Raw genomic sequence first — 26,236 nt, 5'->3', positions numbered from 1 at the left:
AACTCCTGAAGCATCTTTTTAATGAGAATACAGTTTAAAAACAGCTGTTCTAAGTCCCATTACACAGAAATCTAATAACAAAGATAAAGGCACTCCCTAGGATAGGGCTTCACTATCTACCCTCTACCCTGTCTCTCTAAATCCCTGAGGTTCTGCAATCACATTATTAAAACAAACAAAAACAACAACAACAACAACGCCGCATTCTTATGGTTTGCTTGTCCAACTGAGTTTGTGTTATCTGTGACCTTGGAATTAGGTTCTATGCATCCTATGCATTTGCTTCTTTACCTGTCACACAAAGATATAAAATATTACTTTACACTCAAACTCAATAAGAGGGCCACTCGAAATGTTCCCCCTCCATGTGACCCTGAGACTTCTCTGGGCACTTTTACCTGTGAACTTTCCTTCTTCATCTGGGCCTTACCTTGTATTCTTGGATAATTCCATTCTGATGGTCAGGGGGAGGAGGATCCCAGGAAACACTAATACTTGTGCTATTGTGGCTTCCAACAGTCAGCACAGTGACAGACTGTGGTGGGGCACTTGGGGCTGCAGGGGAAGTGATTAGAACAAACACAAACTGTAAGTCTTGGTGTACATTAAGACTGCTTACAGAATATGAATATAAAGACAAAATGCAAGAAGGTCTGGTTTCCAGTAGTTCTGAATTAACAGTGACAGTTAAAAAAAAAAATCCTTTATATATAATGGATAGATTAAAGCAAATACAACAGCTATGGTAATATGTCCTCAACAATAAATTTAACAGCTAACATTCAAATGAATGTTTCCTATGTGCCCAGAACTGAGGTAAGAGTAAGATTTAATTCTCATAATAACCTCAGGAAATAAAAACAACTCTTATCTCAGTTTTACAGATAAGGAAACTGAAGACTTAGCTAAGTCAAATAATGAGGGAGAATTTGAACCCAGGTATGTCTGATTGATACTAGAACTTTGGTTCTTTTGACTCTAATAGGCTCGCTTTTTAAAAAACAAACAAACAAAAAACAACAAAAAACAACAACAGAAAAAACCACTGCTATCAAAAATGTTCTGAGAGGATGCATTCCAAAATTTTATGTTATTATCTCTGAGTGGTAGCATTACTGACAATCTTTTTGTTTTGTTCTGGTTTGCGTTTAATACATAAAAACAGAAACACAGCTATAAATTTCACCAATGCAGAAAAAAGACACTTCTGTTTTCGTATTGAGAAAAATAATTGTTATAAATTGACCCATAATTTAAGATTTAAAACTTATTTTATATTGATGAGCAAGGAACTCTGATGATATAAATGAAAACAGTTCATGTTGGATCAAATGTGAAATGGACAGATTTTAATTTCCTACAATTCTCTTCCTTTATGGGAAAAACAAATCAAAGTACTAACAGTTAAAGCAAAATTCAGATAATTTTGTGGTACAAAAGAATTTTTACATATAAGATCAATGCTTTCACAACTACACAATTTAGTTCTTTGAAAACGTGTACACTTCAAACATAAAACATATTTTAAAAGACTATCAATAGGGGCTTCCCTGGTGGCGCAGTGGTTAAGAGTCCACCTGCCAAGGCAGGGCAGCCGGGTTCGAGCCCTGGTCCAGGAGGATCCCACATGCCACGGAGCAACTAAGCCCGTGTGCCACAACTGCTGAGCCTGCGCTCTGGAGCCCTCAAGCCACAATTACTGAGGCCAAGTGCCACAACTGCTGAAGCCCACGTGCCTGGAGCCCGTGCTCCAAAACAAAGAGAAGCCACCGCAAAGAGAAGCCCGCGCGCCGCAACGAAGAGTAGACCCTGTTCGCCACAACCAGAGAAAAGCTTGCATGCAGCAACAAAGACCCAACGCAGCCCCCCCTCCAAAAAAAAAGCCTATCAATAAAGTTTCCCACGTTTGATAAATCTGTCACAGCATATTTCACTAAGGTATAGTCATCTTTGCATTGAGTGTAAGACACACACAGACATGTTACCACCATACTGCTCTTTATCACTCCTCTGTGTGATAAGGTTGCTCCAAAATGTGGCACAATGACATCAATCCAACCATTTGCCTACCAGTTTTGTAGTTATTAAGTAGACTTCATTGAAAAGTAACATTTTGGAGAACTGGTTTCTCATCTGCCTTACCGCCAGCTTGGCGAGAACACCGTGCCTATTTCCTGACCTGTCAATTATTACACAGATGTGAAAGAACCTGCTCATTGCTCCCAGACAAGCCCAGCTGAGTTCCAATTTGTTCCCTTCAGAAGGCCACAGAAAGCGGAAATGAACGTATACCGAATGGTGACAAATGTCTAGTCTAGAGGAAAAGTCTAACTGCAGTGAAATTGATTTTTGGAAATATGCTTCAAATGTAGCATTCTGTATTAAATTTACCCACCCCACTCATTAGTTCTACCCATTATCCACATAAAGTAAAATTTAATGGGGGATAAAGATCCTATTATTAATTTATTTTCTTTACAAATCTTAAAAGTAGACTAATGATGCCTTTAAAAATATGCACTTCAGCTCATGTCAGTATATCACACTGTAAACCAATATGAAGATAACATTTCTCTGTGTTGCTTATTATAAGATATGTATAATTTAAAAGTTCTTTGGTCAAACATGTACATCTATGTTACCATGAACAACCTACACACATTTTCTTAAGGTTGCTCTTATATTGATTTATATAAAATATGTTTTTGTACGTAAAATTAGTACAAAAGCAGAAAAGGGGGGAATTTATTATAGTTGGTATCTGATTTTTTGTTCTTTTTTTTTTTTTTTTTTTTTGCGGTACGCGGGCCTCTCACTACTGTGGCCTCTCCCGTTGCGGAGCACAGGCTCCGGACGCGCAGGCTCAGTGGCCATGGCTCACAGGCCCAGCCGCTCCATGGCATGTGGGATCTTCCCGGACCGGGGCACGAACCCGCATCCCCTGCATCGGCAGGCGGACTCTCAACCACTGCACCACCAGGGAAGCCCGGATTTTTTGTACTTTGATGATAGCATTCATTATAAACCTCTAGTTTAGGGAAGGAGACGCTAGAAAATGGACTGGTTGAGACCAACATTAATTTCATGTCCAACACAGACTGACTTTAAAAGTATCTGCAGGTAAGAAAAGTTACAAAGGGAAGAGGGAGAGGGAACATCACTAAGAAGAATGCTGCTGCAAACATGCAAGGGGCCTTCTGGATTAGAAATTATGAATCAGACTGGCAGAGCCCATAGGGAAGGAGGCTTATGAAAGGAAATGTCATGCTTTACTCTACCCAAACAAAGAGAGACAAAGAACAGCCTGTGTACTTGGGTTTCCATTAGCCTGTCCTTTAATGAAGCCAAATGAGCTAAATCCATGTGTAGAAAAAAAAAAATAGGAAAACATTATAATCAAATTCCAGTGCACTGAAAAACAAGATTTGAAGCGAATGTTTCCTTAAGGAAAATTCAAACTACTTGAATGTCATCTTTTTGAGTTGTTAGATTCTATGAAATTCTCAGAATAAAAGGAGAAAATGATACTTCCTGGATTGACTTTTAGAATCTCTTTTGCTACCCTTCTAAGGAAGATGATAAACTAGAACTTCAACAGAAATTGATTTCATTATGGTTTAAGTTTGGTTTATGTTAGAAATCTGAATACTGACCTTCTTCAGTAGTACGAACTGTTTTAGACTCACTATCCATTCCTTGGAACTCATTAAAATATGGTCGAACTTTAATTTCATAAGTCACCCCCTTTTTCAGATTGACTAAGACAGCACTTCGCTCAGTCGGGACTTTAGCATCTAAATTCTGCCATGTTGATGTAGCCTGCAGGCCTGAAGTCTGACGGTACATCACTCGGTAGCCTTGAATAAACTGGGGTTGGCGATCAACCTGAAAAACAAAGCAAAAGACTTTTGAAACCAAATGGAAGTGTTTGAGTGATGCCATGGCTTTCTAATTCATCTCCCTGCTTCTAATATCCTTTTCCAGTTCTGAGTTCACGTTGCTCCTAAGTTGTTATTTCCAAAATGAAGAGTGAAACAACATTCTCTCCTGTTAAAAATACTTCATAGCAGCTAAGATACTCAATTAATTCAAATTCCTTGGATTAGCACAAAAGCCTGTCAAGGCCTAGACATGCCAATGTTTCTAGCTTTGTTGCTCGTCTGTTCGTTCTTTTTTTGTAGTCAACAATTCTCATTTTTGTGGTTTTATATGTAGTGTGCTATTTGTCCGGAATCTCCATTCTCATCCCTTGTTCATTCACTAATGCCTTCACTCACTCAAACATTTTCTGAGTTCCTACTAAGAGGTGCCAGTTATTCTGTTAACTCTGAGGGTAAAAATGGAGAATGAAAGTAGGCCTCATGGTGCATAGAATTCAGGTAGGAGGTGGGCATTATTTAATGATCACTCAAACAATGGGCAGTTTACATTCATAACAAATAAGCATACGCAGATTTTATGAATGAGTTGTACTAGGAGCTAAGAAAGCATAGAGTGGAGAGGAAGTTGAGTCGTCAGGAAGGGGAGACAGTTTCCTGGAAGAAGAACAAGTGCTGAGGTCTGCATGGAAAGTGAGACTTATTTAGGGGAAGAAGAGTAGGAACAGAATGTGTAAAATTCCTGTAGCTGAAGGAAGCATATGAAAGAGACTCAAGAGTTGTGGTGCCAGAGTGTCTGTTTTAAATGCATATGAAAAGCTTATACCCATTAACAAATATTAAATGAAAGACATTTATTAAGTTATCAACTTCTGGCTCCTCCAATATCCCACTATTGGCACAACCTGACAACTTCCTTGATCCTTTCATTCATTTGAGGTACAGAGGATAAGCAGCTGTTTTTAATAAAAATCTGAGATTTGGAACCTGAAAACCAATATCAAAATATCAAAAAATATCAAAAAACAAGTTCTTGTTTTACATTTATTGAAAAGTCTTTATTGGAGTTACCATTGTTTCATTTCAGGGATAAAGGGACTTTTAGCTTTTTAAACTTTTTTAATGTCTTGCCATTTTTTAGAAATGCTTGACAAATATAACTAGCACAGCACCTTCTTCAATTAATATTCCATATGCTGTAGTTTAGTAGCCATATTTTAAGAAGCCTTTAACTTGACATATTTCACTGTCAAATAATGTGTAAAATTCAATGGAGAAGAGATGGAATAACCTCATTTTAGGAAGGTTGAGGAGAGAGAGGAAATAAAGAAGGTGATGATGGAAACGGTTACTTCAGCTTTTTAAAAATGTCTTTATCCAACTGTTAACACATAATAAACAAAAGGTATTCTTTCATGTATTAACTTCTGGCATTTCTTCATTAGTTGCAGCATTTAAAAATATTTTTTTAAGTGAAGACAGAAAATTAAAAAATACAGAACCTCAATCAAAATACAGTGAAACAAAGGGACATTTTTTTGGTATTTAGAATGTCCAAGCTAGAAAAATCCATAAAGTTGGTAAGCATGAGCATGTGTGTTTCTAAGTATAGCTAATTCCAGTTTCACAGATGAGTCTCAACAAGTAAGAATTCCTTCACCCACCTGACAGTTTTCTAACCCTCAAAGATTTGTGGAATTAGTGCTACACTTGTATGAGGTTATGTCAAGGAAAAGTAAGCTCGGTTCTGATACCAAAGCTCATGATCTTTGAATCCTAATGCATGCTAGCAGTTTGTGTTCATACCAAAATACATATTTTTTGAAAAGCAGAAGTTGTTCTGACATTATAAAACAAGGCAAGTAAAAAGCAAAAAGGTAAATTTATGAGAGCCAGGAGAGATGCCTTTCATCAAAACTGTCAATGTTCAAAATAATCCCTGCAGCATATGTTAAAACAACATTAAGCTTGCAGTTTATAAACTTCTCTGCATTCACTTTAAGTGAATTTATATACTGAAAGAAAGACATAACTCACAATAATAGCTTGTTAATACTGAAAGAAGCAAGCTGTGTTTTTAAGAAGGACATTAAGCAGCTGTTTCCAGATGAAGGGAGTCTGTAAATCAGGGTAAATTGGTTTTATCCATGTTTGGTTTTCATTAATTAAGTGTTTTAGGACTTTATGAAGCTAATGTTTACTACACAACATTGCTTTGCTCACTTCAGTGTACACTGCCTTCAACCAGTGTATTCTAATGGCCTACTTAATAGCTAAATAGTTTAACTTGATTTTGCGCGGTTGCTATACATTCTTTTCAGAAGGAAATTTGTTGTTACAGGTGAAAGCAAAAATGAAAATGCTGCATATTACCTATTAAAAAAATAGGTGGGATTTTTAGTGGATATGTGCTCTACAGCACTGACTTTTGGAGCACCTTTTGACAAGTGGTCACTTTTGAGTTAAACCTTATGCTTGTCACTAGTTTTATTAACATTCTAGTTATAAGAAGGAGGATTTTCTTTTAGAGTTGATTATAATCAGAGTCCAGCCACAAATCCATGCATGGGCTTATATAATTTAAAAAATTGGTATTTTCTGTTATCTGAATACAAATGAATTGTCTTAAGGAACATGTGAAGTGAAAAGAGCTTCAGTCTTCAGGTCACAAGGTCTCTATTAAGTGACGGCTTAGCCTTTTAAACTTTCTGAGCCTCAGTTTACTTAGTTTGCTCAAATAATATGCATATTACAAGGGCACAGAAACAATTAAATGACTAATACAGTTTAAAGCACTCTGAAGTTTTAGAGCTGTACAATGATAAAGCATTGTTACGTAAGGGATATACTAAAAATGGGGGCCCATATGTGGCCCTCAAATCATCACTTTCATTAAAAGGTTTAAAGCGAGATGCTCAATATCTATCATTTCAATTTTTAAAATTCCATCTATACTGAAAATTCAAGTTGAATTTCCTTTGGTGGGCTTAGCCTTCTAAGTAACTGATCTGGGTTTAATTGAGTTCTGAAATTCAAGTTCGCCAAAACACTCTTTCAACTCCAGTAGCTGTGATGTTTAAGGGGCAAGGGGCCTGTAATCCTTTTTGTCCTTGAATAAAAACAAAACACTCACACACAAAAAAACTAGAATAATGATTTTAAAATAAGGGATTTATTGCTATTTTCTTTGTAAAACAACCATTTTCATCATTTTTACCTACCCTCATTATAACAGCAGTCACTTTTAGAAAGTAGCCTTTGTTAAGTATTGTTGCTTCAAGATTAGACTTGTGGGGCAGGCAGATGGTCTTTCCAGTTCAAACATCCTATGTGTTTGGTAATAGAATCCTGCCAACTATTGATAAACCATATCAGCTGACCCCTAATCGAAATACATGGGCTGGGGAATATATTTCTTCCCTCAAACGTCAACATGTCTATAACTCAAATACTAACAGTGTTATAACTCAAAGAACATACACATTTAGCAAGTTGAAAATATGACATGAAAATGAAATATTTGGTTACAATTTCTTTGGCAACTGATCTGACTTCCAGCCTAAATTTATTTCACTAAAATTTACCTCTGAAATACATACTTATCTCATGTGTAACTACAAATTCGTGGGGAATTTGTGATATAATTGAATGGTTTCTTTTCTAAAGTAGAAAGTTAAAATGTATGAAAACAACTGATTTGATCATTCAACAGACAGTTACTGAAAAAGTATTTCATAATGAATGCTTTGTTCTGAAAAAACAGAAATGAAAGCATGAACTTTGGACTCTCAGAACACAAGCTCATGAGGGATAGAGATATGCAAACTAGAAATGACAAGTTTCTTGGGATATAGAGATGAATATGACAAGGTCCCTCTCCTGGAAGAACTCCCAGGCTACTGATCTGAAATTTTTATCTAATTTGATTTATTCTTTTAAATTCAGTGACTTTTACAGTGATTAACTTCATAAACATAATGACTTTGATTCTTACCCAAATAATTTCCACATTTAGAAGCAGCTTAAAAAAGAAACCCCTTCAAAACTCACAACAAAGCAGAAAAGACTTTTTCAATTTAGAATGAGGAAAAATCTGTTGTTAAAAATATAACCCTTTCCTTGGCTTTATTTGTTTGGTATCTAGCCAAAGCTACAGAAAGATGGAAGAGCCATGGCAAATGATACCCTTCCTGTGCCATTGGAAAAATGATGAGGTCATTATTCTCCCTTCACGGGAGCAGAAGAATAGAAACCATTATATGCAGAAAACAGAATAAGTCTATGTGAAATTAAATCAAAAATAAAATTGGAAACAATGTAATCTTAAATAATCATAATTACTCTTAAAACATAAATTTAGTTTTATTTTTTGTTAAAGCATTACCCAGTTTGGTACTCACTAAACATTTGACTAGTGTGGTTTAAGAAGTAAAGTGCCTCATCCAGGATCATATGTTGAAATTCCACAGTTAAAAGGTATTTCTTTCAACTAAATATTTGTCTACAGTTTATCTTTAAAGTGAAAAACACAAAAAGCAGGTTTAAAGTAAGGAAATTCTAATCCTATCTTTACCTGTAAATAGATGTAGGCTACTGGGAACACTGTTCAACCTGTCTGCGTTGGTTTCCTTTTACAAGTCTATAGAACTGGACAAAACAGCCTTAAATGTTAATTTAGTTTCCTCTGTTCAAATAAATAATGCCTCTATATTTCCCCGTATAGATGTAGATAAGTGATAAGGTTGTTTCTGATGCCTGAGGATAGAGTTAATCACTTCCTCTTTGATTGAAACCTGTGTTTATAAAATGTGTACATACGGTTATAGCCCTTATCCCTGTGTACCGTCATTAAGAATTCCCACGTTTTTCTCAAGCAGATTTGTGTCTCTTTATACAGTGTTTCCCCACATCTAGTACAAAACCGGTCCTCAAAAAATGCTTGTTGAACTATGTTTGCTCAATGGTTTTATTAATAAGAGGACGCTGGAATAATTCTCTTCATTGTGTTTCATATTTCAAACATAATTAATTAAGAACTGACAAAAAATAACTGGTTTTCCTTTTTCAACTTCTTTTGTTAAGGGAATTGATGGAAATGGGTGAAATAGTTAGTTTCCTAAAGAAACTTGGATTCTAAGGGGGAAAAATCCATTTTTTTTTTTAACTTACAGTCATTCTTCTACTACCACAAAAACAATAACAACAACAAAACTAATAGTCATAATTATAAATACTTTCTAATTAATATAATTCTTTCTAATTAATTATGATGGATATAATTCTAATATTATAATTAAAGTGAAAATTTTCTAGATATCCATAACTCAAATGACCATTACTTACACAACATACAAGATCTAGCACAAATACGGGGGGGTTTAAAAAACTGCTCTTTTATCATCCTTATGGATTTTTAGCGGCAAGAGATCTCAGGCATAAATGAGAAGTTGGCAAAAACCGTATTAGGCACAGGGAAGAACATTATCTGGCTCTTCACAAAACAGACACACATAGACACAAACACATATACAAGGGTTAATATCCTCTAATATGAGTAATATGGCTATTTTTATGCTATTTCTTGTTTTCATTTCAGTGACTATCATGCGATGAAAACATTTGTATTTTGAAATAACAGTGGGCAGGTTGACATTTAATAATGCATGGAATTTGGAATTGGATGTTCTTAGCATATATTAAAATATCAATCTACTCCTTAAAACCCATTAATTTTTTTTACTACATATGTCAAATTATTAAAATTATATACTTTTCTTGGTACTGCTGGATGAGATTCAGCTAAAAGAATGTGAAGATGATTGATTTATATTTAGAAGAGAACTTCAAATAAAATTTTTTGTGCTTCAGATGACATCATTAAGAAAGTAAAAAAACATCCCACAGACTGGGAGAAGATATTTACAAATAATATATCTGATAAAGGATTTGTATCCAATATGTAAAGAACATTATAGAGCTATACTAAGAAGACAAACAACTCAATTTAAAAATGGGCAAAGAATTTGAACAGACATTTCTCTAAAGAAGATATACAAATGCTCAATAAGCACATGAAACATTCAAAACACTAGTCATTAAATAAATGTAAATTAAAATCGCAGTGATATACCACCCATACCCACTAGAACAGCTATAATCAAAAGGACAGGATAAGATGCAAGAGAAACTGGCAAGGATGTGAAAGAAACTAGAATCTTCAAATATTGCTTGTGGGAGCATAAAATTGTGTAACCACTTTGGAAAACATTATGGCAGTTCATCCAAACGTTAAGTAGAGAGTTTAATTCAACAATTCCTAAGTATACACAAGAAAAATGAAAATATACATCGATGTGTACACAAGTGTTCACTGCACCATCATTCATAATGGTCAAAAGTGGAAACAACTCAAAGATGAATCAGCTGATAAATGGATAAACAGATGTATGAGATACATCTATACAATGGAATTCTACTCTATAATAAAAAGGAACAAAGTACTAATAATACATGCTACAACATGGATGAACCTCAATAACATCATGCTGAGTGAAAGAAGCCTGACACAAAAGATCGTATATTGTATAATTTCATTCACATGGAAGAAATAGGCAAATTTATATGGACAGAGAACAGATTAGTGGTTGCAAAGGGCTAAAGTCAGGGGAACGGAGGAGTGACTGCTAATGGGCGGAGGGTTTCACTTTGGGATGATGAAATGTACTAAAATCAGATTCTGCTGATGACTGCACAACTCTGCAAAGATACCAGACAATACTGAGTCGTACACTTTAACTCTGGCATGTTAATTATATCTCAGTAAGGCCATTTAAAAATTCAGGAGACAGATCGTATTGTTTATATTGCGACCTATTTTTACTCTAGTCACACTTTTATCTATGGAATTTTTTTTCTTCTTTGCCTTTGATTACACCTTGACTTTAAATGGTGAGTCTTTTTGCTACTTTTTTTTTTTTTTTTTTTTGGTTTGTTTGTTTGCTTTTTCCTGTTTTGGTTTGTTTTCTTAAAGGAGTAAAAGAGACTACCATTAGGATAGTCTTTAAAAACTTACCGTCCATGTGACTTGAACAGTGGTGGGAGTCAATACAACCGGAGTATGAAGATGGACAAGGACGTCGCCGAGTTCTTTCTGGACTTGTCTGTGGTCCACTCCCTGTGCTGGTGGGCTGATATCTACAGGGATAACCATTCCCAATTTTTTAAAATTAATAGTGGAATTCTAATATACATTATATAAGCCAATATTATGCCATTAGAAATAATTCCAGGGGAAAAATTAGGAACTCTTTGGGACAAACAACGTTACAGCATATTTATATATGTACCACCATTTTAGAACATAATTTGAGAACTGATATCTTCACTAAAATAATATTAATAAAAGTGTATGCAACCCCTTATCCCCACTCAGTACACTGCTGTGAAAGATCTATTATTTTCTTATTAAAGGATGAAGTATGTGCTGCAAGACTTCTTTAGAAACATCAGTTTTACACAGATGTTGCCATGTTGAAGGACTTTTCCAAGTAGTTAATGGGGCCAGGTCTGAAAATTGCTGTTGAGGAATTTGTTCAATCCCTTTCCCCAGTTAGTAGGTTGTGGGTTCCTATTCCTTGACCTATTTCAGTCTGGGAGTGTGGAAGAGAAAGTAATCAGGGGGACTGTGAGTGAATTATGTTACTAAAAGTAAACAAAATGACGGAAAGAAGGGGAAGAACCCTCCCAAATTCACAAAAATAATTTTGACCAATTTAAAATGCTGATAAAATGCTCTATGTAATAAATTCTGAGCAGTACTCCAATATCTGACAAAAAATCATGATATTTTTTCGAAGTGATGGGGGGGGTAGGAGGGAGAAAGAATTACAATGTTTAAAATGATATACTCTCAGCCATAAACTGTTCTGACCCCTTAGTCACCATTCGCCTAAATACTACTCTACTTCCCATACAATGGTTTACATCCTATGTGTCCATTAAGAAAAAAGATAAACTATAGACGTCCAAGTCCATCAAATTGCTATCAAACACTGAATTTCACACATACTCAAATCAGCTTCTTTAACTGGTGCGCTGTAATGTTACGTTGGATTTTTTTCTTCAATCACCTTATTTAAGGAATGAAGTCCAATTTAAAAGGATTTACTTTCTTAATCTTGTTTTCTCCTATTTTCTCAGGCCACAATGCGACACTCTTGCAAAAATATTTTTAAGTGCATATCTCAGCCATAACTTAAATTGGGTGCACTAACTTAAGTTGGAACATAAATAATTAGGGACTACATTTTGGTAATTTTTTTCCAGTTCCACTTTTTTTCATCCTTAACATAAACAACACAGTGAGTTTTACTTGATTTAGAAATCATATATATATATATATGTGTGTGTGTGTGTGTGTGTGTGTGTGTGTATTATTAATATCATGTGAATACTATTAATCTTTGCTGATATATCTATGATCTACTGTGATATTGATGGTACAAGTACTTGCTGCCTTGCTGAAATAAGAAATTGCTAAATTCTACAGTATTTAATATCTTTGAAAAATAAGAGCTCACACAGCCAAGTGTTCTTTGCAAAGAAGTGCTTTGCAGAATGCAAAGCTGCTGAAAGTGTGGTGTCAAAAATGATCCTGGGCTTCCCTGGTGGCGCAGTGGTTGAGAGTCTGCCTGCCGATGCAGGGGACGCGGGTTCTTCCCCCGGTCCGGGAAGATCCCACAAGCCGTGGAGCGGCTGGGCCCGTGAGCCATGGCCGCTGAACCTGCGCGTCCGGAGCCTGTGCTCCGCAACGGGAGAGGCCACAACAGTGAGAGGCCCGCGTATCGCAAAAAAAAAAAAAAATGATCTGGGTACTACAATTTCTTGACTTAAAACCATACACCTCTTCATTTTCTAGTTCAATAATTTAATGTACTCATTAAATTCAGACACACTAAAAGCAACTGGATCCTGGCAAGGTAAAATAGAAACAGTTTCAGGCCGTCAAATTCCTTCTTGTACTTTTTCCTTCTCTTGAGACAGGTTCTTTACCTACAGTCCCTTTATCATTATGGGAAATTAATCACATTAGTGCTTAGAGAACAACAGCAAAGTGGCATCCCCTCCTCCCTTGACTGTCATTATGTCAGCGACGTTGCAAAATCACGTGGTAACTTTATTTGACTTGATTCCTTTAAGGTGCCCTTCTCTGTTATAATAGCTTGCTAGTTACTGTCACCGAACTACATTGTAATTATAATAATATTTTATGGCTGTATGGTGCTTTTCATAGCATAAAAATACTACTTTGAATTATAAATATCTTGTTCAAAGCCTTTTACAAATAAGAAATAATTAACCCTTTCTCAAGAACCGTGTGGGAAGTAAGCTGTAACAAATAATAAAGCCACCGTTTCTATTTTATTAATTCCCTTCACCTACTAGTAAGAAGGAAAATTATAATTCAACATCCCATATTAACCCCTAGACTGCAGCAACTTCTCAGTTTGAAGCGGCAGGCTATGAAAGATGAGATGAGAAATCTTCCATTTTGATCTTATAATATTCTGGGTGGGTGTTTTTGTTTTGTTTTGTTTTTTATTAGTCAAAAGCATTGCATACCTCGGGAAGAAAGCTTGGTTTACTGCTTCCTGAAACAAATTGTTCCTTTAAACATGTGGTTTAATAAAATACACTGTAATGATGCTTGTCAAACTTAAGCATTAACATTCCTGGAGGGCACTTTAACAGGCTGCCAGGCGCCATCCCCAGAGCTTCTGAGTCAGGGCCTGAGAATCTGCATTTCTAATGTGGCCCCAGGCGATGCAGATGCTGCTTCTGTGGGAACCACACCTTGAGACCCACTGCACTATCAAAACACAATTCCCGAACTAGAGGAAGTAATTTTGATATCCCTAACAGGGCATTTTATCCATTAAAGATCACTTTTTGCTATTGTACAATTAATTTCAAAGAAGGAGGAACATTTTTCCTTCTTTTGAAATATAGTAAAGCCCTACAGTTAAGCCCCAATTTAACTTACTATGTAATTGTACCAAATTATTCTGTTTCTTTTTTACCAAATAGACCCTGACGACTCCAGAGAAGTCGTCCAGAGAAGAAGTTTTCTTCTCTTTCACTGGATCAGGTCTAGTGAAACATTATAATAAGTAATGCAGACACATTTATCTTTGGTCCTGCAACCCCTTTGTCCTTAAAGATCTGTTTAATGCCTCCTTCTAGAAACAGTCATGTTTGCAGCTATTGAAATTACCTTGTGTGCGCACAGGTTCTGACATAGCACTTGGGTCACTGAGACCTTGGGGGTTGATTGCTCTCACCATGAATAAATAGATTGTATTGGGCCGCAGTCCTCTCACTGTATAGAGGGTGGTCTTTACGTGGTTTGCCACTGTCTGCCAGCTATTGCTCACTGATTGGCTGAAACATGAACAGAAATTTCATTTAAACAGCAGTCATAAGGGTCTTGGAAATGGAGTTGGGTATCAATGACAAAGGTTAATGGCTGAAAATTAAACACGCACACACACAACGCTTGAAGTGTTCAGCCCAATAAATGAAACATTTGGATGATTTCAGTTTATTCAACAACAAAGCCGAGCCCACCTAACGGAAGTGCCATGCACAACAAAATTAAACTCAGCCCAGGAGATGTGATAGCCCTTTGCTAAAGCACAGCAGCCACTAAATGAATACCTGTAAAAGGAACAGAGGCCAAGATCACAACATCAAGTTTATACAATAAATATGGTCCTCGTAAATGTATATATATATACCTTGAAAAGAATTAACCTGTAGAAAGAATAAATGGACTACAGAGTAAATTATGCCAATACATTTTCCTGTTACAAGGTGTGTTTTCTTTTGCATCAATTCCACATGCAATATTATAATAGAGCCTTCTAAAACTACATATCTGTAAAAGAAGAAAGGAAGCATGTAATGAATATTTTCCCTTGGTCACATTTTTAATAAAATTGTACATTACACAGTATTGTGATTTATCACTTCGGGATGGTGAAATATCTCTGAATCTGTATGTGTGGACCCTTTAACAGTCATCTGCAGACGGGATGCCCTTTTATAGCACTTTGTCTAAGGTCAAATGCTGCTTTTGTTTAGAATGAGGAGGAAATGTGATTTTCAGGGCTGTCTGTTTATTTTTCAGAAGTCTTTTTACATCAAAGCATGAAACTTACAGAAAAACACTGTTTTGAAATTTGAAAACTATATATCGATCCTTAACTTTAATAGATTAGGGAAGCCTAAAATGAAAGTGATGATTTGTCCTAATGCTTAAAAAGGAGAGAGGCTATCACTATATTTATAGTGACAAACAGAAGCACATTGAAACTAAATATGAAGCCACATTTTCCCATTAGTACAACTATTTTTTCAAATTCTCATAAAACAATTTTATACTAGTATTTGCTAAATTATAGTCTATATCCTTGAATTGACGGCAATTATTTCAAATAACAACTGGACATATCTTTTCCTTTCAGCAATCAGAAGTGCATGTACTCAATCTCTTAATTGTAGCTTTTAATATTCTCTTAGGCATAGCCAATACACGTATTCAAATATATAGTATAAAACACTGGAATTATTTTAAATTCTGCTCTAATTATTAGGAAGTAAAATTCCAAGCTTCCATGCCTCAATAACAGTTGCATAACTTAAAAAGTGTCTGTGCCTAATTAAATTATTTTCTGCTTAGTTCTAAAGCCAAAATTCACATCTGATAAATCCCTACAATGGTCAAGAGCTAAGTGATTATGTCATAACTAGATCCCTACAGACGTAGGCATGGATAATGCATATTTAATCTTATAATTAAGGTATGAATGAAAAATAAAACTAAAGTCTATTCTTGAATAAAGTCAGATATAAAAGATATATTCTTAAAATGCACTGATTAAGCATGTCCTTAGAATAAAACAGCAGGATAGCTCACTTGAGATTTTAAGATATAGGAGCTAAAGCAAAAACCCAATGGAGAAAAAAGGAACTGTCTCATACCTGAAAGCCTCAATGATATATGCACTTGCTGGTAGGGTTCCAGGGGTACCTGGTTGCCAGGACAAGGTGACACTGTTCTTAGTAACATCAGTGACCTGTGGTTTGGATGGTGGTCCAGGCAGGTCATTAAAATCATAATTTTTACTGATTGTTGCTCCAGACTCTAGAGAGGACAAATAGAAAAAGCTTCATTTCTGATTACATAAGCTGACAAAGATGCTTAAAAGGAAAACAGTCTATTAAAGAATTTGAATAGACAGTGAGCAATTCATCTTCATGAATCAAAAGTATATAAGTGAATATTTGATTTTTCCTACATATTAGTAAATATTTACTTTCACACATGATCACTAAAATTGCTTGTTCTTTAGACAGAGAAAATAAAATAACAAGATTATTAAGGACAAATGTATCACATTTCATATGTGCAATGCTACGTACCAAGAGGTATAGAAACGAAAAAGTGGCGTAAAGCTTAGTTCTTACATTCAATAAATTTAAAATATTGATCTCTCTTTAACTTGTTAGTTGATAATGAGCTAATCACTGAAACTGGCTCAAGATTTCTTCTGTTAAAATAGTTCACAAAGAACCCACCTGTCACATCCAGCACAGCACTCCAGGAAGTCTCCCCACTTGAACTTGTAGCCACACAAGTATAAGTGCCAGTATCAGAAATCTAGTGTGCATAGAAGGGAGAGAATAAAATTGTTTTAATTGATTTGTAGAATAATTGCTCAATCTCAACAAGGCAATATTTGACTGTGAAAATGTGATATATCATTTGGCTGTCCAAATTGTACATTAGAGTCAATCATATGCACACATAAAATATTAAAATAAGCTCATATCATGTATTTTATTCATAATGGTGATTCAAAGATTCTTATCATATTTCTACAACTAAATGCTCTTTGTCTGTAAACTTTAGTTGTCTTTCTATTTGCCTCCACAGCAATCCCCTTATCTTTTAATTCCAGCTTATGTTGGTACTTCACTGTGTCAGAGTTAGATATGGATAACTCAGGACAGAAGTTTTCAGCATCCTATAAACATTCAGAGATCAGTAATGCAAAGCTGTCCTCTTTGTCGTCAACAAACTGTATTTCACAGAATAAAATATACCCAGGAGTAAATAAGCACTGAGATAATGGGGGGGCAGACCTTCTTTTTTTTTAAAGACATGGAGAAAAGTGAAGAAGAAATTTTTTTTTTAAAAAAGGAAAACTAAATCTTTCCTTTTAAAGAGTGCAGTACTCACTTGTATTAAAATTGTAGCAGTGTAACAGTGAATGAAATAAAGTTGTGTCATTAAAAACAAGCAAACGATACCCATGGAGTCATTGCAATAGAGAGCTGAAATGGTCATAGAAATCATCTAATCCATAACACTTTTTAAAGCATACTAAAAACTGTCTTTCACTGATTACATAAAATGTTTTTGTTATTCACTGAAGAGCGGCAAAAGAATTTGAGGAATAGTTGACAATATAATCAAGAGTTCCCTTTTGTAAATGTTAAAAGGCAGAAGATTCCGTGATTATACCTTGACAAAAACTTCAAGTTCGGTAATATGTAAATCAAAAATCCTCCCTGTGGTTGAGCCCCACGGGCTTAAATTGCAAACAACATTCATTCAGGTTAGTTTAGGGGTGAAGGAAAAGCGAGACTGGGAAGAGAAACTGATGACCAAACAGAATAAGGCAAAGCAGAAGATGTAGAATTAAAATTCCACGATGAGCGTGAGTCTAATTGTTGATAAAATATGGGAGTTCATGGAATATAATATCTGTTGGGTTCAAAATGTAAGTGTATTGATGACTCAACCTTCCACAACTGATTCTCGGGTAAATCATTAGTGCCTGGATGTTACTGCGGTTCCACAATTTTAATTGATTTTAAATGGCATTATGTATTTTAACCTAAGTTTCAAATTACTCTGTCACGTCATTCTTTGCCATATTATGTTATCTCTGTACAATTGTCTTCTATTATACTGAGGCAAGATGGGGGATAGCCATTGTAGAAAGAGCCATTTTTTCAAATGTGGCTGTGCATGCATTATAGTCATTAGAAATCTTTGCTTTTAAGAAGCATCACTCACAAACTAAATATAATGAGCCGAGGCTGGATTTTAATGGGATGTTCATTTGAATATGGTCTGTGAAAGAGTAAAAAATTTGCATTTTATTATAGCAGTTGAACTAAAACGTAGCACTTGTTATTATGTGCAAATGCTAAAAGAAGAATACTAGGTAATGCTTCTTAACTGCATCTCCTTGTCATTGTATGGAGATACAAGTCTGACATTAGCTGTGGTCGGTAGGTTTTAATGATTATTGGAATATTCTCCTCAGAAGAAACGGATTCAGCTACCAATTACTGGACCATGAGAACACAGTGTTCATCACACTATTTTTCCCCCCTTGCATTAAGTACTGGAAAAGAAAGTAAGATATAAAGGAATATGATCTACAGAAACCCTCTCTTGACTGTATCAGTGAAGTAGTGTAAAACATTTTATTTCTGTTAAAGACAGTCATCTTACAGAAAAAATAACAATGTTTTCATTGTGGAGTTTATCAAAAGTGATATGAAAACCCTAAATACCATTGCTAAAGCTCACTCTTGTATCACCATCATCATCACCATATTCATTTTCATTCCTTTAACTTTAAATAATGTCTTCTCTGGTCATGAGTGCTTCGTATCTTTCCCATCCTTCTCTTTTCGTCCTTAATCAGTGCTTTGAAAAAGACTAATGTGCTGGCACACTCTCTCACCTATTTTTCTCCTTGTGTAGCTGGCTGCAGACAAGCTCCCAGGTGTATGCATCTCAGAAAGACTACTCAGAAGCCTGAGAGAGGGGCTCAAACTTTGTTTGACATCATCAAGCACCCACCTTTAATTGCTTCTTTTAAACACTATTGGGGGTCTTGACTGTTCAAGCACACCCTTTAATTCAGCAGTACAGTGGAAATGCATTAACCTCCATGGCCCAAGAAGTCTGCTTTTAGCTAAGAGAGAGCAGTTAAATTGTTTACTCAAGGAGACCTGGCATTAATTTTTTAATAACTCCCATTTTGTCCAAAGAAGGTTTACAATTAATTTACAATAAATAAAAAGACAGGCTAAAAACCTGTATTAATTTATTTTTCTTTAAATTGAATTTGATAGCATTTTGTCTACTTAGAGCAATAATTAATGCCTATCTCAAAATTAAAATAAAACAATATATACATTCATTATAGTAACAAATTAAAGATTTGTGTTTGTGTATGCATGTGCACACTACGAAAAAGTCATTCTTCCTTTTTGTTATGTGTCCGTATTTTACACATCTGATAAACATGTGATTGTAAATAATTTACATTGTAAGAAAAAAACACTCCCCGTTGTGATCATTTGAAAATACACATAATAAAAATAATTTATCTTCCTCCTCAGGCTTCTGAATGGGAAAATGCAACACCTTTTCGTTTGTTTTTTAATCACCTTGGTTCCCAATTTATACCTAGATACCAGATGCTACTAATTGTTCTTCCACTGAATCATTTTCAGTCAATTTTTCTTCATGTACTATTACATCAACCACCCTAATTCTGGCCCTCATTCCCAATCTTGTGACTATTCTGACACTCCTGAGCTTTAGCATAGTGCTTGCTACATGGAGGGGAGGCTTTCTATATTTGGTTGAATGAACTGAATATACTTGTGGAGGGCAGGTGGCCCCCATGATAACAGCCTTCTGGTATTCACACCTGGTGTAATCCCTTACCTTGAGTGTGTGGAGGACCTGTTGACTTACTTCTGGCCAATAGAATATGGCATGGAGGTGACAAGATGTCACATTTGTGATTATGTTATATAGGATTGTAAGCCTGTCTTGCTAAAAAACTCTCTTCCTTGTTGACTTTGAGGAAGCAAGCAATCATATTGGGAATATCCACATGGCAAGGAACCACCGGCAGCCTTCAGTCAACAGCAAGCAAGAAGCTGAGGTCACCAGTCTGATAGCCATTAATAACTGAATGCCGCTAACAACTATGTTGTTTGGAAGCAAACTGATCCCCAGTCCATTTTCAGATGAGACTACAACCCTGACTGTAGCTTTGTGAGACCCTAGGGCAGAAGACCCAGCTAAGTCATGCCCAGACTCCCACAGAAGGTATGAGATAATAAACATGTGTTGTTTTGAGCCTAACAACACAAGTGTTGTGAAGTGTTTTCTAATACTGTTACACAGCAGTAGATAGCTAATATAGTATTCAGAAGTAAACATTTATTTTGAGCTGCTCCTGAAGTCTAACTTGGTAAGTTGGCAGATATGGTCATTTTCTATCATGTCATCTTCTGTTAAAAGACCAGCAATGGCTTGTTCTTGTGCACAGATTTAAACCTAAACTGCACAGCAACTTTACCTAAAATGTAAGATATTTTTACCAACTAGCCAAACCTGCTTCCTATGCAGTCATCAGTCTCATCTCTTCATTACTTTCCACATAACTGTTGGGCTGAGCCAATTTATCCACATTTCATTACGAACTTCCCTTGTTCATGAGAGTAAATCAGAAGCATTTCTCATTTTCAGTTATTTTAAATGTACTATTACTATCATTAACTTTATGTGTTTAACCTTTTTCGTTTCATTGATTACATACATATAGGATAGAATGAAGGAATAAAAAGTTTCTAGGCCTGTTATGAGCTTATAATGAACTTAAGGACAATGAACTTCCCTCTAATTTCAATTTGTCATTTGTAAAATAAGAAATAACAGGGTCTATAATAAAATGTATAGCAATTATGCAGGGATGTAAGATTTTAATTTCACAACACAGTTTTTCCCTAGGGAAGTACATACTTCTGTTGAGATGAAGATCCAAATACAAATTCCAACATTACTTACACGTAAATTCTTAATCTGCAAGGTTCCTTGTTCTTGTATAGTTGCTCTTGGATCTCTACCCAGAAAAGTAAATCCCTCCTTTAGCCAGCTAATTACAGGAAGAGGGTCACCAGTAGCTTTACATTTCAGTAATGCTGTACCATCTACTGCTAGCGTTTGGTTGGCTGGGCCTTGTAGAATTATAGGTGGAGGTCTATCTGTCAAAACTAAAGGACAAAGATATTTTTCAGGATATTTTAATTTTATGAAATTTGGTAGTCTTTATATCATCAGTAGTCTTATATCAAAAGTAAGATTAAAGCCCCAAAGTCATACATATTACTTATAATTTTTTCTGTAATATTCTACATCCATTATAAATCTATCATCTATAATTACTATACATACACCTGTACATATTTTACTGAAGCCATACTATATTTATAACTTACTCTGAGTTACCTATAATTAAGATGATGATAAGATAAATTCTGACATCTTAGAAAGGTTAAATCATATTAAAATTAAAATGTTGAGAGCTTATGGTAATCATTTGCAAAATGGCCATTTTCTCTCTCATATGCATGTTTAAGAAAGCCTGTGGAATATCACATGAGTACAATCAATTTTCACTTTTGCTTTTACTATAAATATATGAGTAATACATAATTTTACCTTCATAGCACCAGTTGCCGGCTTTATTTATATAGACTATAATATTTTGATGACGTTAAAATATTAGACTATAAATAATTTATTTCTAAAATTGTGATATTGGGCTCTAGATTATAGTAATACAATGTGGATGATATAATTTAATTAGTCTATACTTTTAAGCAAAAAAATCTAAAGACCGTATTTATGACATGACAAAAATAGCGTTTTCATGAAAATTTGTGTTTACATATATATCCATTTTTGTGATCATTTGAGTAAATTTTCCATAATTTCATAAACATAGTTCACTGTTTTTTAAATTGAATATTGACTTGTAGCAGTATCATCAGTGCCTTTAGAAGTATTATATAATGATTTAGGAAGTATATCAGAATGTATAGTAATATTTAAATGGGTAATGAAAATATGGAATCAATTGGAGGCAGGCTTTCATCTACAATTCATTAGAAGACCATCTCACAATGAAACTGATATACCCAAGCCCAAGAAAGGATTTCGTAAGAGAAAGTTTTATAAACTTCACATAGGTTTTGGTTAATTATCCAAATATGCTCTTTATTATGTATAATAATAACAAATATAATATTTAAATATATATATATATATATATATATATATAAGTTCCACAAAAAGAAAAAGATGGTGAATCTGAATTATTGCTAAGCAACTGTGAAGAGTGCTTTTTCTCAAGAAGGTCATCTTGGATTACTATGTACATAATCAAAAAAAGTCATTTTGCTTATTAATGCTCTAATTTCCTTTGTCTACCAACTTTTACAAATACCCGTTTATATGTTTATATATTTCTCAATCTATATGTATTTTTATTTGTAGAGTTCACAGTTTTGGCGAAAGACATTAAATCAAACAGCCCTTTTAGAGGCTACCGTGAGAAAGCCAACTGATCTTGATTTAAAATAGAGGTCTCCTGCATGTCCAGATAGAGTGGACTTCCAATCAACCTAAACCTGTTATATCAAAATATGTATTAAAATGTGTGTATATATAGAAAACCTTATAAAAACCTAAGGAAAACAACATTCTCTGTGTATTCTTTGCAAATAAAAATTAGATCCATTTAGTTCACTGCTTTTCTTGATCAAATTCTTCATTTTAGAAGTAAATTAAATAATCTTCAGAGAATGTGAAAGCACAATATTATACTAATTCTGACATATCTGGCAATAATTGTGCAAATAGATATTCAAGTTGAATGCTTTGTGGAATTTATTTTCTCTCTGAGTCAAAAATGGAAGGCCAATTCACAAAACATTATGAATAATTTTAAAATTCAGTAAGAAAAATGGGTCTGCATTACCAGAGAAGAAACTATTTATTAAATTTTATATAGTGTTACTTCTTTGTTTCAAATTAAATATCTATATAGGATTCTGGTAACTTCTTATAACCTGCTCTTACTGTCATATCCTTGAAATCATTATATATGGGCAAAGGACATACAATTAGTTTCTTTTTTCTTTTTAACTGCCCAAATGAGTAGCTCATTGTCTTTTAAATGAATTTGATCAAAAAAGTAACTGAAAATCTCCTGGCCAGAAAGAACTTTCAGTTTCAAGGATGTTATGGGTGAAAGATGACCACAAGTTTCCATGACACTAAGGTCAGAGGTTAAATGAACATTTAGGGTTTCCAGTGATCTGTGAACAATTCCATGGTTTTCTCTAACTATGCATTGTGAATCCGCAATAAACCATTCATATAAGATCATGATGTGACATCTATTGTACATTTCTTCTCTCCAGTCCTTTTAGATTCTATTGGCTCTACTCAGAATTCTCATTACAATTTTCTAATTTTCTAAGAGAAGAAAAGAAATGAAGAACAGTATTAATGAAATAATAAGAAGGTCTTTTAAAGGGATGTTTTGAAATTCAAGTGTATTAAAGATCTTAGCTCTACCTATAATAAGTAAAATTATCACTCAACAGCACCTTTCATCACCATTAACAATCTCATCTCATGTGAACACTTGAGTTAAAAATATTTCCAAGAAAGGACTCTAAGTACAAAAATGTAACAACAGAAACATCGCTATAGATGTTTTGCTTGTTTTTCTGAACACGACATATGTTTTCATTCTACATTGGAATTTCATTTGGCTCTAAACTGCCCTGGATCATACCAAGCAACACGTTCAAAAGGGGATGACTTGCATATTATTAAACTGTTAACCAGTCTGAAAAATTTAAAACTATGAATAAAAGCTGAAGTCATCGGCCAATGTGGCAAGTTAATATTTGGAGACCGTTATTTATAATAAAGTGTATGTGTGTGTGTGTGTGTGTGTGTGTGTGTGTGTGTTTAGGTCTTGAAGTTAGATTTCTTTACTGTCAAAATCAATAACTCTATAACCTCCATTCAATGTTCCTGCAAAAGGATCTTGACTTTGTGAATGCTTATGAAAGTAAAAATCAATGTAGCAATTAATATTCAAGCCACTTGTAACCAAATGTTCAGAGACATCTCAGTCATCAGATTTAAATTTCCTTATCACTCTTTTCAGTTTGACCACAGAACCAAAGCTAGAATTACTACTGGTCTGAGAGATTATGTCAACAACAAACATAATTTCTCAAAACAAGTTTTCCTTTTCATTATATCAGGCACAGTTTTGAATATCCACCTGTTTCATGAACCACATCAGTCATATCAACTGGCTCTTCGAAATCATCAACTTTGTTTTCTACAAATATGGTTTGCCTTCTTCATAACACTTTCTTCATTTAGAAACATTTAAAAGTCTGTCTTTTATAAAATACCATAAGCAGCTATAGTGGAGTTCTTAAGCATTATATTTGGAATCTTTCATAGTAGTATAGAATAAAACTTAGGTTTTGGCCAGAATACCTTATTTTCCAAGTATATGTTTCTAGACATTTTTTCCTAGTAGAAGAAAACATAGGAGCTTAAAAAAGGTTAATAATTATATTTTATTTCTTTTAAAGAAATATGGAGGTTTGAAGGATCGACGATCTTGTCCATGTAAAGGAAGAATTTCTTGGCACCATTACCCTTGAACCTGACTTCTTTCAGTTCCATAGCAGTAAGTCTCTGCTGCATCAGCAGGTATGGCCATTAACGACTCAATATCCCCTCAGCTAATGTTTGTCTGTTCTATTTATTCCCATTCCTGACATGGCGCTGAATCAGGCAATACCATGGGCAGACATTAAAAAATACTGCCTTTCTATTAATTTTAAATGACCTTTTAATCTACATGTAAATTTGAATTGCATAAAAGCTCAGCAGAGAAAGAAGAGAATCAGAGAGGTCACAGCCCAAAGCTCTTTTATCGCAGAACCCAGAGTGGGAGGGTGCGGGTGTGGGGAGAATCAGAAACCCCACAAATCTAAGAGGGCAAGAGAGATTTTTTAAATTTAAGATATCAAAGAATATGGCTTAAATTAATGCTCAGAGGTTCACAAATATCTAAAACTCCCTACGTGTCAGTTGTGACAGAAAAGCTCTTGGGAAAAAAAAATCAGACATGAAGAGTGCTGCATGGTCTTCAACTTTCACCTGAATCAGGTGCTTCAGTTAAGATTTGTAGTGCATACATACAAATAAAAAATTAGTTTTAGCATCCATTTGTAGTTTGGAAGGTATTTAATTAATTTAACTTAGTGAATGTATAATTAACACATCATAGGATGTCACAATGTGATTGGCTAAGTGAAAAGTCATCTCTGTTTCCACTGATAATAAAGATTATATCTCTCTCTCTCCTCTAGTAAAATAAGATTATTACTACCCATTAGAAGCAATCATACCAGCACAAGACTGAATAAAAATATAGAGCTAACATTCCTATTTCTATTTCACTAAAATAATGCATCACTATATTTTTAAGAATAAAATAGATTGTGTTTGATGTTCTTCTTTGGGAAAGTAAATGGTATTAAATCAGGGAGAATTAGAAACTATTAAGAATGTTATTTTACCTAGATTCAAACTTAGAAGATAAGCATTAATTTTAAGGATTTAACTAAAAGGTCAGAGAATTTCATAGTTTTGATAAAAATCATTATTTTCAGAAAACAAATTCTAATAATATCACACCATCAGTAACTTCCAGCTGAGCTTTTGCTAAAATGCTTCCTGCCACGGTTAGGGCCTGGCAGATGTAGTAACCCGCGTCCGAGCGCTGAGTGTCGGTAATTGTAAGGTCCCCGGCTGGCGACACAGAACATCTGCTGTTGGCCTGTTGGGGTTGATTTGGGAAAAGCAGATTCTGTGGAAACAAACACAATGTTACTAAGATTCTCTTCTCACTCAGAAGGAAAATTATATTGACAACAGCTACCGCAGTTAGAGAAATGTGGCTGGAAAAAGAAAACACAAAGATTTAAAAATACGGTACTGAAAGGGTTAAAGGCCACACAGTGAGTCTCACTGGGAAACTTTTTTCCCATCATGGGAAAATGATGTGCTCTAAGAAGCGAGCATGCTCTGGCTGAAGGGACAATCATCTAGGTCTGGATCGTGAGCTTTTACTCTCTGCGTGACTTTCTGTGAGTTACTGAACAGTTTTGAAACGCAGTTTCCTCATCTGTAAAATGGACATAATAATGCTCATCTGACTCAACTCATAAAACATCGTGAGAATCTAGAATGTAACATCAATTGTGTATGTGTTTTATAAACTGCAGATCACTAGAGAACGCAAAAATATTTTCTGCTGACCCTTTTGAATATTTGACATAAGTAACTCAATTTCTCCTAAAGGTAT

General features: G+C 34.8%; 1 protein-coding gene across 1 annotated transcript in view; it reads right to left on the bottom strand.

Moving 5' to 3' along the window:
* The window catches only part of ROBO2 (roundabout guidance receptor 2), a 574,540-nt gene that overhangs the window by 71,428 nt on the left and 476,876 nt on the right, over positions 1–26,236 (bottom strand). Inside the window, exons 9-16 of the mRNA XM_029214217.1 lie at positions 25,567–25,738; positions 20,830–21,035; positions 16,518–16,599; positions 15,921–16,083; positions 14,152–14,318; positions 10,951–11,072; positions 3,654–3,885; positions 431–555 (exon numbers count right to left, since the gene is read on the bottom strand). Coding sequence (XP_029070050.1) covers positions 431–555; positions 3,654–3,885; positions 10,951–11,072; positions 14,152–14,318; positions 15,921–16,083; positions 16,518–16,599; positions 20,830–21,035; positions 25,567–25,738 — 1,269 coding nt within the window. The remainder of the gene's footprint in view (positions 1–430; positions 556–3,653; positions 3,886–10,950; positions 11,073–14,151; positions 14,319–15,920; positions 16,084–16,517; positions 16,600–20,829; positions 21,036–25,566; positions 25,739–26,236) is intronic.

The sequence above is a fragment of the Monodon monoceros genome, unplaced genomic scaffold, assembly GCF_005190385.1.
Source record: "Monodon monoceros isolate NGI ecotype Baffin Bay Population unplaced genomic scaffold, NGI_Narwhal_1 Super_Scaffold_11, whole genome shotgun sequence".
In the NCBI taxonomy this organism is placed as follows: domain Eukaryota; kingdom Metazoa; phylum Chordata; class Mammalia; order Artiodactyla; family Monodontidae; genus Monodon; species Monodon monoceros.
The sequence above is the reverse complement of the archived record's forward strand: the minus strand, read 5'-3'. Positions and strand labels throughout refer to the sequence as shown.